Here is a 12,556-nt window from a genome sequence, read left to right as displayed (position 1 = left end):
AACAAAAGTTTGCGAAGTTCTCCGTCTACTATTGTAGACAGCGTGGAATGTTCCATTTGAGGAACTCTAGCAACTTCAGGACGCTAATCGGTGACAATGAGAGAAACCATTGAATGGTGAATATGACCACCGCTTTAAGCCTGGAATTAGTCGACTGCCTTTTCCGGACGTTTCTCAGCAAGAGGAAGCATGGCCGCAAATCAGAACTCCACTATCGTGAACCTGGTTCTTATGTCAGGTTATTGAGAGCTCAAACGACAGTCAGTTGAGAACTCTCCTGTGTATCGTGACTCGGTAACGTACTGGCATTCCACTAATGAATATGGCCTGAGATTAGGTACGCAAAACCGATGAACAAGTTGGTTGTTGCCAGTTCTAGGTCCGCGACCTGGGTCTACAGACAAAACTGGTGTCGCACCAAGCCAATGCTCTTATTGTGTTCTCTTTGTTCGTAGCCACAGCTCATCAACCTACATGTTGTAGGTCTCTTCGGAACACAGAGACAACGCTCGTAGAGAAACAGCCAGCTACACCTCTATTACCGGTTTAGATTGATATTCAGCCAGGACTCGACTCTTTTTCCTTACTTGACGAATTTTAGGGGAGACAAATCAACATCAACATAAAGTTGGCTTGCCGTTTATATTGTTGATAAATTTCTTGCCGCGAAAAGTCGATTTACTGCAAATTGTTCGTATCCGCAATCAAGGCTGAATCAACAAACGCTGCAAGCAATCCGGTCGCTCTTCAACTACTGGCACTATCCTCCAAAAAAAAAGAAAAGAAAAAGAAAAAGAATTTTTTTCCCCTGTTTTTCCCTCTCCTTTCCGTTGCAAGCTCGGAGTTGCTCGAGCTGTAAGGAAGAACGATCAGCTTTTGGATCCTGCTGAACGCTCTCAGGACGACTACTCCGCAGGCAGGGATGGGCGATGGAGCATCCCCGCGTTCACATGCCTGCAACATGGGTGTCGTACTGTACGTACATTAGGAACGTCCCGCAATCGCGTTTTTGGCAAGATCGCCTCCATACCAAGTACTGACCCCGCCAACCCCTCCATAACGAAGTGGGGTCCCCAGAATCGAGTCTATCCGAGGTGAGATACTCGGGAGGCTCTCCGAATCCTACATAGCCGGAGAAATCACCGCCTTTCCCAAGTTCCCCTTTCTGAGTAGGTCCCTCTCTGTTCCGTGGATTTTCACTATTCCGTCTCAATTCGGCCCCAAACGGGCAACCCGGTGTGGCCCTCCGCGTATACTCACACCCGGGGCCCGTGAACCGAACGATTTCGTCCTTACGGCAACTCCATCGGCCATTCCCTCCGCCAACCCTCCAAACTAGGTCCCCACGGCCGGCCCGGGCTCCGTCGAAGCATGTCTGCCGACTTCTGGGCCGGCTACATCTCCGGCGCCGCGGGCATCATTCTCGGCAACCCGCTCGACGTGCTCAAAGTCCGCCTGCAAGCGGGCCTCAGCGCTACCCCGCCGTCCGCCGCCGCTCCGGTGACACCGACCCCGGCATCCTCCAGCTATGTCCGCCCTTTTCTCCTCGGCACCGCCGCCCCTGTCCTCGGCTACGGCGCCCTCAACGCACTCCTCTTTGTCTCGTACAACCGCACGGAAGCATTCCTCAACCAGCTGACCGGAACCACCAGCGACGGTCAAGGACGCGGCACAAACCTCGCGACGACCTGGCTGGCCGGTGCCGTCGGCGGGCTCGCCACATGGGTCGTCTCCACCCCGACCGAGCTCGTCAAGTGCCGCGCCCAATTACAGATCCCTTCCTCCCAGGCTCTCGCGTCGCTGGGAAGGGCAGGGGCAGGGGCAGGGGCAGGGGCAGGGATATCCTCTCTCGCGATCACCAGACATATCCTCCGCACCACGGGCCTCCGAGGCCTCTACTTTGGGGGCACCGTTACCGCTCTCCGCGACAGCATCGGCTATGGGTTCTACTTCTGGGGGTATGAGCTCTGCTCGCGCTTGACGCCTTCTCTTAGCCTCTTTGAGCTAGAAAGCGGGGACACCACTGGAGGGTCTGCCAGAAGCGACGCCGTGCGCGTGCTCCTATGCGGCGGCCTCGCCGGCATTATCACCTGGGCGAGTATTTTTCCGCTCGACGTAGTCAAGACGAGGGTGCAGGCGCAGCAATTGCCTCTGGACCAAAGTGGCTTGTCAAGCGACAGAGCGCCACTGCTTGGCGGGGGAGAGCGGGCCAGCGTTGCAGGAACGAAGACGCTGGGAGCGTGGCAGGTTGCGAAAGAGGCGTACCGGGAGGGAGGGGTGCGCACGTTATTTCGGGGGCTGACTGTTTGCAGCATCAGAGCGTTTATTGTAAACGCCGTGCAATGGGCGGTGTATGAGTGGATCATGATCGAGCTTGGGCAGGGGAGGGAAAAGCAAGGGGTCAAGGACGACTTACGGGCTGTTGCTGATTAGACGCAGGGTTGAGCTTCTCTATTGATGATGGCGGATGACACAAGATAGACGGTCAGATATATACCCGGGTTGGCTGGCCAATGAGGTGATTGGAGACACTCAGGATCATGAGTACATCATAAATAGGGAAAAGAACACAAAACGGGGCTGGCGATACCCGGTGATGGGTTTCCAGCCTGCAATCATTTTGAAATAAAAAAAAGGTCGGTTCTTAAAACACCATAATCCGGGAGAGCCGGATACACCATAACAGCACCAGGATGTAGTCACCAAACCGATATATATATTCCATCCAGGTACCTAAGTTTGTCCGAGCACAATAATCCCATGTCTGTACGCTAGTTATGTCCCTCTAGGACCATGCGACAGTGCACTCGTATTCGGGGCCTCTGTCAAGGAAGGGGGTTTCACCATCCCGACGCTGTTCTTGGACCGCCACTCGCACACAAACGATGACCAGCTCCCCCCAACCACACACGCCCCAGGCTGCCCAGCTAGCACAAGCCAGCAAAGCAACTGGACTGAACCCACTCATATCAACAAGCAAGCCAGTGCCAACATCCATAATATTCGCAAAATCGTGCCCATGCTGGCATGGTTCATCATGCTGTTCAGTGAAGAGAAAGGAAGCAGAAAGAAAAGAACTGATAACTCTTAATGCGAAAACCCATAACGCCTAGGTTCTGCCTACCAAAACCGTACCATTCCATGCTGTCAAGCAGTATCGGATGTGAAGGACATCGCTATATCTACCCACTCGTGATGTCAACCTCAGCGTATTTCCCTTCCCTGCTCCGAACAGGCGAGGGCCAACCCAAGGTCGAGATAGCACAAAGTATCATCAGCCCAGCCATCACACAGCATCATGCCCAAACCCATTCCACCCAAATGCGTAACGAGGAAAAGGGAAGAGAACCGGAAAAAAACAAAAAAAACAAAGGGGTATCTCCCAACCATCACGCCAAATGCCGTGCCCACCATCCGATGCAAATGCCCAGCTGTATGCATGTGTGCCTGGCCGATGTCGTTCACCGCCAACAAATGTCCAGTGTCCCCTCCCGTCTAGCCTGTTCCAACCGTGTCTAAGGAACACAGAGCGGAGGAAATCTGAAAATCGGGGAATAGAAAAAGTCGTCATCAAACCGTCGAGAGTGTCCTGCCTAAATCCCGCAATGAGGTCTCAAGTCCAAAGAAACCTGTCCTGTAATTCGTTTGCCATGACCAACCTGAGAGCCACGCCTGCTGCGCCGGTCTGGTTTGGCCCGGTATTCATCGTCGTCAACCGTCGTCGTCATAAGGGTCATTAAATATCTTTCTTCTTCCGTATGGTGTCTTGAGCTGGTTCTTGTATATTTTGTGAGATAGAGGACAGCAAAGGGTTGCCGGTGTTGTTGGATTGACGTCGCATCTCGCATCGCCTGAGAAGAGGCAGGGCGTGGATGATCGGGAGAATTAGAGCAGCCAGGTGCGCCGAGGGGCTCATTGCTGCCCCAGAAATGATCCGAAACTGATGGTCGAGAGCAAGGGTGAACATCGATCGAAGTGCGCTTCAAGATTGTTAGAACACATTGATCGAGACTTTGGAGCAAGCGAGTTTGGTGGTGAGAGCCAGAGTTGCTGTTGTGTTGGCGCTGGATATGTTGAAAGGATGTGGACATCAAGTCGGATAAGCGAACAGAAGTGCATGAAACCGAAACGTAATCAAGTGACTCTTGTCGGTCGGCTGGCATCACATGCCAATGGAGAATAGGGAGAAGATGAACCCCCAGACAGCTGCTGCAGACCATCTGGAATCAGAAGCTGGCATCGAATGAAATCGATGCCATGATGGCTCGTCAAAACATTCCCCATGAGAGAGAGAAGCAAGCCGGATAGCAGCTCCAGATCTGTCGCTGCGACAACCGCAAAGGAGGGAGCTTACTGCTCCAATGACTCGATGGTCATGTCAAAAAGCTCCTCGCAGAACTCGTCGAGCTCAATGATCTTGAACTGGTGTTCCCATTTCTCGGCAAAATCAGGTTCACGCCAAGCTGACGAGATGTTGCGGCTCCAGCCGTACAGTTCAATGTTCCAGCCGAGCGCAAGCACCCGCTCGATGTTCTTCTTGAAACCATCAGAGTACTGCGCTGAGGCAGCATCGCCAGTAGCGAGAACCATGGTCGCAGGGCTGGGAGTATCCATGGCGCTCTGGAGTATCTTTAGGTGAAGGAGCTCGTCAACACCCTGCTCACCATGTTTCATTGGCCCGAAAAAACACTCCTCGCCTGAAGTGTCATGTCCAGACGTAGGAGCATCCGCGTCACGGGGTCCAGCCTTCGGTTTGCGCTTGCGCACAGGCGAAGAAGCAGGCTTGGGAACGCGCTCGAGGATATTCATCTCGTACTTCAGCTCTTGAGCCTGAATCATGTATCCAGGCCAACGCTTGTTGTACGAGTTGGTCAAAGAACCTGCCACGATCCTCTTGGCAACATTTCGGTCGCGGGTGAGGATCGTGTCAAAATTCTTGAACGAGAATGCCGGGGCCATGACTCGCTTGTTGATGGGGAGACCGCGGCTCTCCTTCATGCTGTCGTAGAAACCGATGATGATGTTGGAAAGATCGATGAAAATGTGTACGGGGTTACGAGCGACAGTGCCCAAAATGCGATCGGAGCGCAGCTTGGCGTCGTCTAGCTTCAGGTCGCCAATCTTATGGCGAAGGTAGCGCTCCTTCCCACGTTTGGTGGTCCAGTACTTGGGAACCAGCTGGTTATTGCCCAGATTGATATTAACTTCGTAGCACCTAAAACCCATCCAAGGCTGTTCTTTGGCCAGCGGGTACTTGTCTTTGATCTTGGAGTTTGGCGAAAACGGACAAGACGAAGCTTCGACCTTGATGTTGTGTCGGACAGCAGTGTCGATAACCTGAGCGGTGTGTGCGCTCAACGGACCGACTGCAGCCGAAAGGTTGGACGCATTGACAGAAGTGTTAGAGGCCGGCAAACCATTAAAACTGGTTGGAACAGCAATGAAAGCTTGATCCAGGCCAGCGCCAAGGTGGCCGCTCGAGGATCCATTGCGGCGGCGATTGAAACGTGACGCAGGGATCGGAGTCGCAACACCGGATTCATCCTTGAAACCAAGCTCTTCGACAAGGCTAGTGGGAAGAAGCGTGACACCACCATCTGCTTCTTCGAAAAAAGCAGTCTCAGAATCAATGTCCGGCGAGGATGGGCTCTCGCCAGCAGAACAAAGGGGACTATTCCAATGAGCGGAATCGGCAGATGTTTCACTACCATAATCCGGGAGGGAGCTGTTGGGTGATATAAACTCGGCAGCAATTTTCTGCTGAGGAGTGTTGTGGTCATCTCCAGCGTCGCTAGGGTGATTATTGAACGCGGTGTTTCCATCAGCATTATTAGCAGCCGGCTTGCTTAACAGATGATCTGCCAAAGTGGGATTGACGAATCGGCGAAAAGAGGTGTTGAGGGCCACGCCCTTCACTCGCTTCCTTCTGGTCGAGCGTTTACCAATACTCGAATCACCCGTGTCGCTGGTGTTTGATTCATCTACCGCGTTGTTGAAAGAACCGTTCTTGGGCGTGGGGTTGACCTGCTTGGGCGAGCCCGGAGTCTGGTCGTTGAAGCCCATCAGCCGTTCGTCCCTTGCAGCTTTCCAGCGAGCTTTGACTTTGTGACCCGCGTAGTCCAGAATCTTGTCGGACAGTTGATTTGCAGCTTTCTCGGCAGTCAAGGGATCCACTCCCCGCGAAAGCGCTTTCGAGAGAACCAGAGCTGCCGCGCTGTCCGCCTTGGGTTGTGCGTCCTCAATCTCGTTTAATAATTCAAGGAGGCGTGCTTCTGATCGCCGGTAGTTGGTTGATCGAATCATATCGATGACTTCAGGGTCAAGACGATTCACTTCGTCTTGAAGTGTCTCGAGTTTAACCGTGTTGTCCGGGCCCTGCTTCAGATGAAATTCTTTGGCAGGGCCGGTGAACAGTTGCGCCCGATCCTTGTTGGAGAGCTGCGTTAGGTAGTACGAGTGAATCGGATGGTCGAGAGAGCAGGCACGAGCCCATTTGGCAAGAAGATCGAAATCCGCACCAAGATGACGGCCGTCGCGCTCGGCACGGCCAAAATAGGTAGTTGATGCCATCTCGTTTCTCTCATCGGTTGAGGTTGGACGTAAGGTGCCGGGAATCATGCACGTATTTCTCAGACTGCGACAATGTTGGGTGAGATCGCCAGAATGCAACACTGGATCGCCCGAGTGATCGAAGAGTGCTGCAGATCAGAGCCTGAGATGTGAGAACCAGGAATTGACAACGTTTACTCGCAGTCGATATGAAAGTAGATTTGACGAAAACAAGAAGCCGGGATAAAGCGAAGAGAGTGTTGTTGTGATCGGGGGAAAAGGATGGGTTTGCCCAGTCGGCAAATGTATCGATGAACTCGGCGATTGGGCAGCCCGATGGAAAGAGAGGAAACAGAGGGTTCAGGTTCGCGAGGCGCGGGTTCGGGATTTTGGCTCGCGCAAAAGCATGTTCAATTCTTGAAACTCGAATTTATTTTGCAAATAAGCTGTCGCAGGGCGCAGGGTTCGGAGTTTTCCTCACGTTGGTGGGCAGGAACTCAGGGAATTTGGGGTTGGGAAGCAGTCGAGAGCGAAGCGAATCCAAGGGAGGTTGATGACTTGGCCAAAGTGGGGCTTCCCGGTGTGACTGGCTGCCCAATGCTGGGGATGCCCGCAGAGCCGCAGAGCCACTGCAACTCTTCCTCTTATCAGCTTTAGTTAAGCGTCTCCGCTCTTGGCGGAAACGCTGTTGCCTCAGCTGAATCGCCACGTTTGCAACGCACCAGTTCAACAAATGCCATGCACCTACCAAAGTAAAGCATCATGTGACCTCATGCTGTTCATCTCACATAAAAATCCGCCTGGCGACTCGATCATAGCACGGAGCCTATGAGAATCATCTAACAACATGAATACCCCGCGTGCACTATCGAGTTCTCAACATCTGATGAAAACGAGGCCAGAGAGCCTGGAGAAAGAAGTATTACCAGACCTGATGAGCACCTGGGCTGTGCATAATGCCACCTAAGCGCAACCACCTCCAAACTGATCAAAAGACCCCCACGAAAGTGCCTTGTCGGTGGCTCATAAATATAGAAAATAATATTAAAAAAGTTTTACCAGGGGATACACAACCCCTCACTGGAGAATGCGTCAGCCGCGAATCGAACGCGGGGCCCATCGATGGCAACGATGGATTTTACCACTAAACCACTGACGCGGTTATAACTCGACAACAGTTGCGTTCCAGTTCGAATGTCTCCAAAGATATCCCCGGCTCCCTGTTGTGCGGTCTTGACCGCAGGGTTAGATATCAGCGGGGCAAGTGTGTAGGCGTTCATTTTGAAATTCTCGAACAGAGTAGGACCACGAGAACGGTCATCTCGATGTTTGGTGTTAAAAAAATGAAGTATGAGTATGCGCAACGACTATGGTCAGGAGACGTCTTGCAAAAATACTTCGATGGGTTTGGGAGAGCGGTTTTACAAGAACTGCCGCTGAATAAATGAAAACTGCCTTGCTTGATCCTGCTCGCCTAGTTCGCCAAACACGCCGGAGACGCCACTGGCAGCAAGCTGCTCATTTCTGAGTCACACCGCGCTCGTTTCTACAGGTACGACATCTAATACTGATTCCCGCCTCAGACACTTGAATTCGACTGCAACGGCCCGAGAATCCGGTTGGCAATCAGTCTGCTCCGCTCTACCCAGAGACACGTCATGTAGATGGGGTATATGTCCCTGTCCTAAGTCCTGATTTCCGAAAGTCTTTACGTCTTCCATGCCTAACACCAAGAAAGCACTGAACCAACAACATTAACGCCGCAGGTAGTCGTGCCTGCCCCAGACCCAGCAGTATCCGTTCAGAGTGAACCCAAATACAGGCGTTCTCACGCCGCATGATATCAATGGAGAAGAGATCGAGAAGAAAAAACAAGGGAGAGGCGCCTGAAGAGATCTGGAAGAATGCAAGCGTAGAGCGCGTTCATCTCAGCCTCTCACGACGCTCCTCCGCCTCCTTCTTCCATTCCTCCTTCCAGCCCCTTCGATGAATCAGATCGTCGAACTGCTTTTCCAGGAACTCAGTCATCCCGCCATTCTCCTTGGCCCAGTTGACATACCACTGCAGGCTCTTAATCCGGCGTTCTTCCATGGTCATATTCTTATGAGCCTCCTTAACCTCATGCTTGATGCAGTTCCAGTTCTCGGTATCGCCAAGCGCTTCGTGGATGGTCTTGGTACCGCGATCAATCTCAGCGGCCCAGGCGACCAGGAACTTCTCGAGGGCGTCAGCCTGGCTCTTCCGCTCATCCTCTTGGCGACGCTGAGCCTGGCGCTCGCGGGACGCGGCGAGCTTCTTGTTAGCCTCCTGCTCGCGAGCGAGAGCTTCATCGCGCTCCTTGCGCTTCCGCGCGCGCTCGGCACGAAGCTCGCTAATGGATGCCAAGTGGCGGACGCTGTGGCCAAGGCCAGCATACTGCTCTGCGACGCCATTGGCAGGGCGATTGAGCGGCGGAGCGGTGAAAAAGAGGACGCGCCCTTGCTCGTCGCGCTGGAACTGCTCACGGACGTCGGCGGGAATGGCGGCGTCAACCGGATCGGCAAGCGTGTATACCTCCGGTGCGCGCGGGACGTTGTAGACGTGACCGGTGTTAGCGTGTGTGTGAGGGGTCATGCTGGGCGCGGGCGAAGCCGGGGGTTGGCGGGAGGGTGTCATTGCTTGCGGTGCAGGATGCACCGGTCGATGATGCTGGTCGAAAGCCGGCGCGATGTGGGCTGGTGTCTGGTACTGCACTTGCTGTGGAGCCATCTGGGGCTGCACTCCATACTGCGGTGGGTACGCCTGGGGTGGGTAATGGGGGCTTGGCTGCATTTGTGCCATCCCAGGATGTTGCGGCACGTGCATCGTCATCTGCGGTTGCTGCTGGAGATGGACGGGTGCCTGGTGAGGAGCGGGTTGCGGAACAGGTCGCGGCTGGAAGTGCTGCATCTGGAAATGAGCTGGCGGCGGAGTTGGCGGAGGCGCGGTCGCGGCGGGATGGTGGTAGGTTGGAGTTCCTGCCATACCAACATTGGCTTTGATTGGGATCTGGGTTGGTGCGGCTGCAAGCGGCACAGGTGCGACCGCTACGGGTGGCGGATTAGGTTCCGGAGGAGGCGATTCCTTTTCAATACGGTCAGCTTATCTCCTTCCTGAGAAATAACTGCAGGCGCAGTGGGATAATATTATGCTGCGCAATCAGGGGCGAAATAGGAAAAACGAGAATTGAAGAAAGTGCGGGGAGGCAAGGGTCCAAATCTCAGACAGTGCAAGTGGGAGGAGGGTAAATGCCAGATGGCACGCACCGCTGAGGCGGCATGTGCGGCTTGAACCGTCTGAGCCGCGAAATCTGCGGGGCTAGACTCTACTGAGCCGCAAGGAATAAGGAAAACGTAAACTCACATTCGGCTCCCGGGGGCGTCGATGTACTGCTCCAATCAAGGGTGGTGCGTTCGGGCTCCTCCAGGTCGGCTTGGGAAGGTCGTCGGTCTCTTTGGCATCGGCCTGCAGCAAATGCTTGATCGGACTGGGCACCTTCCGCATTGTCCGCGGCACATCGAACAGGTCCATTTCATAATCCTTGTCGCGGACCTCATCCGGCAGGCAGCTTGTCCAAGTCTTGATATCGTTGAACTTGAACTTCTCCTCGTTGTACCGTGCCTTACAGACATAGACTGACTTGTCTGGCGGCAACCCACGCGGACGGCCCCTCGGATAGCGGGTGATGAACATCACAAAGCAGCGGTCCTCGACGTCTTCGATGCGGTGGTCACGGTACTGGCCTGTCTTGACGACCTCATTCTCGAAGAAATGCTTGTCGAACCGATGGACTGTCTGCTCGGGGCGGTAATACCAGCAGGCATTTACCCATTTTTGGCCATTGGCATCTGACCAAGTCTGGAATATTTGCGCGACAATGGGCTTTGACAGATCATTGGGATTTCGAATATGGACCCAGTCGCCTGCACAAGGTCAATTTGGTTCGCCCAGGCGATAATCAGGCTTGTGTACTCACCAACGCGCCATATCTCCCCTCGGTACTCGATGCCGGCCAGAGGCAGCCTCCCGTCCTCGTCCCGGAAATCTTCATCTGGTTTAGCCTTTTCCTCTTCGGCGAGAATACGTGCTTGCTTGGCTAGCTCGACCGCGTCCCGGTATACCTCACTACCCTCCTCGTTGAATTGTTTGGCATTCTCGAACATGAGCTCGAGGTCTTGAAGTGCATGATCCACGGACTGATACTTCTTTCGTTTATGTTTCTTCTTGATAGTGTCGAGGGCAATGGGATTGCGGATTGCGGCGTAGTACTCCGGAAGCTCGGCCTTATCTGGGAGCCTTTCGAAATGGAGGATGCGCAGCTGGCCATTTTCGTTCCTGAAGCGACGCAACCCCTTCAAGATCGCCTGGATACGGGCCTCGAGGGGTGTGAAAACCTTGGGCGGTCTGCCACGCTTTTTCTGAGCGTCATCGCCATCATCTCCGCCTTTCCTCGCGCCCGATTGTCGGCGACGCCCGCCCGATCGACGACGGCCGCCTTCGTCATCGGAATCCTCATCTTCATCCTCATCTTCCTCTTCCTCATCATCCTCGTCGGCCTCTTCCTCGTCATCTTCTGGCGGCGGCGAGTCCTCAAACTCAGGCAGCGGCCCTAGATCCGGAATCACAGCTTCCTCTGCAGTGATCACGCCCTCTTTTACCATTTCGGCAAGCTTCTCTTTGAAAACCTGCAAGAGGCGCCCGGCATCAGAGAAGATAGGGGCCGAAGGCCGATTATAGACCTGTGCATTGTGGCATATGCGGGTGACATCGTGAACAAATTCGCTAAACTTGGTATACGCCTTCTTGCCAAGTTTCGCCTGCACGACATTTTTGGTCAGTCTGGCAGTTGTTGGGGCAAATTCCACGCCTGAAACTCACCCTGATGGTGCTGAAAGCCATTGGCTCCTTGATCACTTCAAAGTAGTCGGGGAGGCTGCGCTTGTTAACGAGTCGTTGAAACCCGGAGGCGATCTCGTGGTCCCTGAACAGCCAATCAGCATCCCGTCGCATCGCATAGGGATGTTAACGGGAAATCGAGACTTACTCCCCGTCGACCTTGATTGTGTAGCGGCACAGATACTCGGACGTATCTCTGATGAGCTGCAGCAGGTTGCGCAATTCCTCTTCCTGCCGTGCTTGTTCGTCCATGTCATCGGGCTCTCCGTCGGCGTCTGCATCGGCGTCTGCATCCTGGTCACCATTGCCATTCACGACCATCTCGTCATCCTCCCTGCGGGCAGGGCTATCGGCGTCCTCCATCTCAACATCCTCGTCGACGTCGCCCTTTGCCTCGATGGATTCGCGCACCTCGATCGCGTCGTTGGCCATGCTGCTCCGTCGTTTTCGGGGAGTCGATCGCGTCGCGGTCGGGGAATTCTGAGACGCCTTCTTGGCAGGCGAGGTCTCGCCGCGATTTGGCCGTTCACGCAAGGTGGGCATCGCGGCAGAGGAAGCAGGGTTTCCGGGGCTCTTAAACGCGATGAGGGGGTACCTCAGCCGACCGAGCGAGTCAGTTGCGCCTTGGAAATCTCCACAGCAAGCGAGGCGCACGCAGCGAATGTTGAGTGCGATTGGAGCGGAACCATGCTGCTATCAGGTACGCGCTGAAGCCTCGATAGATGCTTAGCGCCTTTGATTGCCGATCCAGGTACGATGTTGGCCCGTGCACTTACTCTCAGGGTCCACAGAGTCATGGAAGCGGAGGGGCACTTGCGGAAGACGGGAGGCAAGGATGTTAGAGGGTGACCAGGATAGAGAGCTCGGCTCTGGGTCGTGGATTCAAATACCTGCCTGACATACCAAGGCTTCAGACGGCATTTCATTCCTCGAATGCCTAGCTGTTAGACCACCGAAGCAGCAAATCCTTCGTTTCTGATGATAAAACCTCAGCTCTTGCACCTTTGCAATATCAATGCTTCTTTCCGTCTAGTTGATCAGATTGGCAACTGGAACGGAGCGGTTCAGTTGCACTTTCCAAGGTCAAGAAGTC

General features: G+C 54.1%; 3 protein-coding genes and 1 non-coding gene across 4 annotated transcripts; 1 reads left to right on the top strand and 3 right to left on the bottom strand.

Annotated features, from left to right (window-relative positions):
- Positions 1-1,172: 1,172 nt before the first annotated feature.
- P884DRAFT_328042 (mitochondrial carrier domain-containing protein) lies at positions 1,173-2,690 on the top strand. Its single transcript, XM_069445570.1, has 3 exons — positions 1,173-1,796; positions 1,863-2,261; positions 2,313-2,690. The coding sequence occupies exons 1-3, from the start codon at positions 1,372-1,374 to the stop codon at positions 2,431-2,433; spliced, it is 945 nt and encodes a 314-aa protein (XP_069299671.1). The 5' UTR covers positions 1,173-1,371; the 3' UTR covers positions 2,434-2,690.
- Positions 2,691-4,350: 1,660 nt separating this feature from the next.
- Positions 4,351-6,570, bottom strand: P884DRAFT_275829 (uncharacterized protein; the record flags this gene model as incomplete). Its single annotated transcript, XM_069442884.1, has 1 exon — positions 4,351-6,570. One exon carries the CDS (start codon positions 6,568-6,570, stop codon positions 4,351-4,353), a length of 2,220 nt encoding a protein of 739 aa, XP_069299670.1.
- Positions 6,571-7,637: 1,067 nt separating this feature from the next.
- P884DRAFT_t40 lies at positions 7,638-7,708 on the bottom strand. Its single transcript has one exon. It is a non-coding gene; the product is annotated as a tRNA-Gly (tRNA).
- A 764-nt stretch (positions 7,709-8,472) lies between these two features.
- Positions 8,473-12,006, bottom strand: P884DRAFT_194462 (uncharacterized protein; the record flags this gene model as incomplete). Its single annotated transcript, XM_069437834.1, has 5 exons — positions 8,473-9,651; positions 9,931-10,490; positions 10,544-11,384; positions 11,446-11,548; positions 11,612-12,006. 5 exons carry the CDS (start codon positions 12,004-12,006, stop codon positions 8,473-8,475), a joined length of 3,078 nt encoding a protein of 1,025 aa, XP_069299669.1.
- Between the last annotated feature and the right edge of the window lie 550 nt (positions 12,007-12,556).

Source organism: Thermothelomyces heterothallicus (assembly GCF_042370625.1).
Source record: "Thermothelomyces heterothallicus CBS 202.75 unplaced genomic scaffold P884_scaffold_5, whole genome shotgun sequence".
Classification (NCBI taxonomy): domain Eukaryota; kingdom Fungi; phylum Ascomycota; class Sordariomycetes; order Sordariales; family Chaetomiaceae; genus Thermothelomyces; species Thermothelomyces heterothallicus.
Note: the sequence above shows the minus strand (reverse complement) of the source record. Positions and strands in the feature narration are given on the sequence as shown.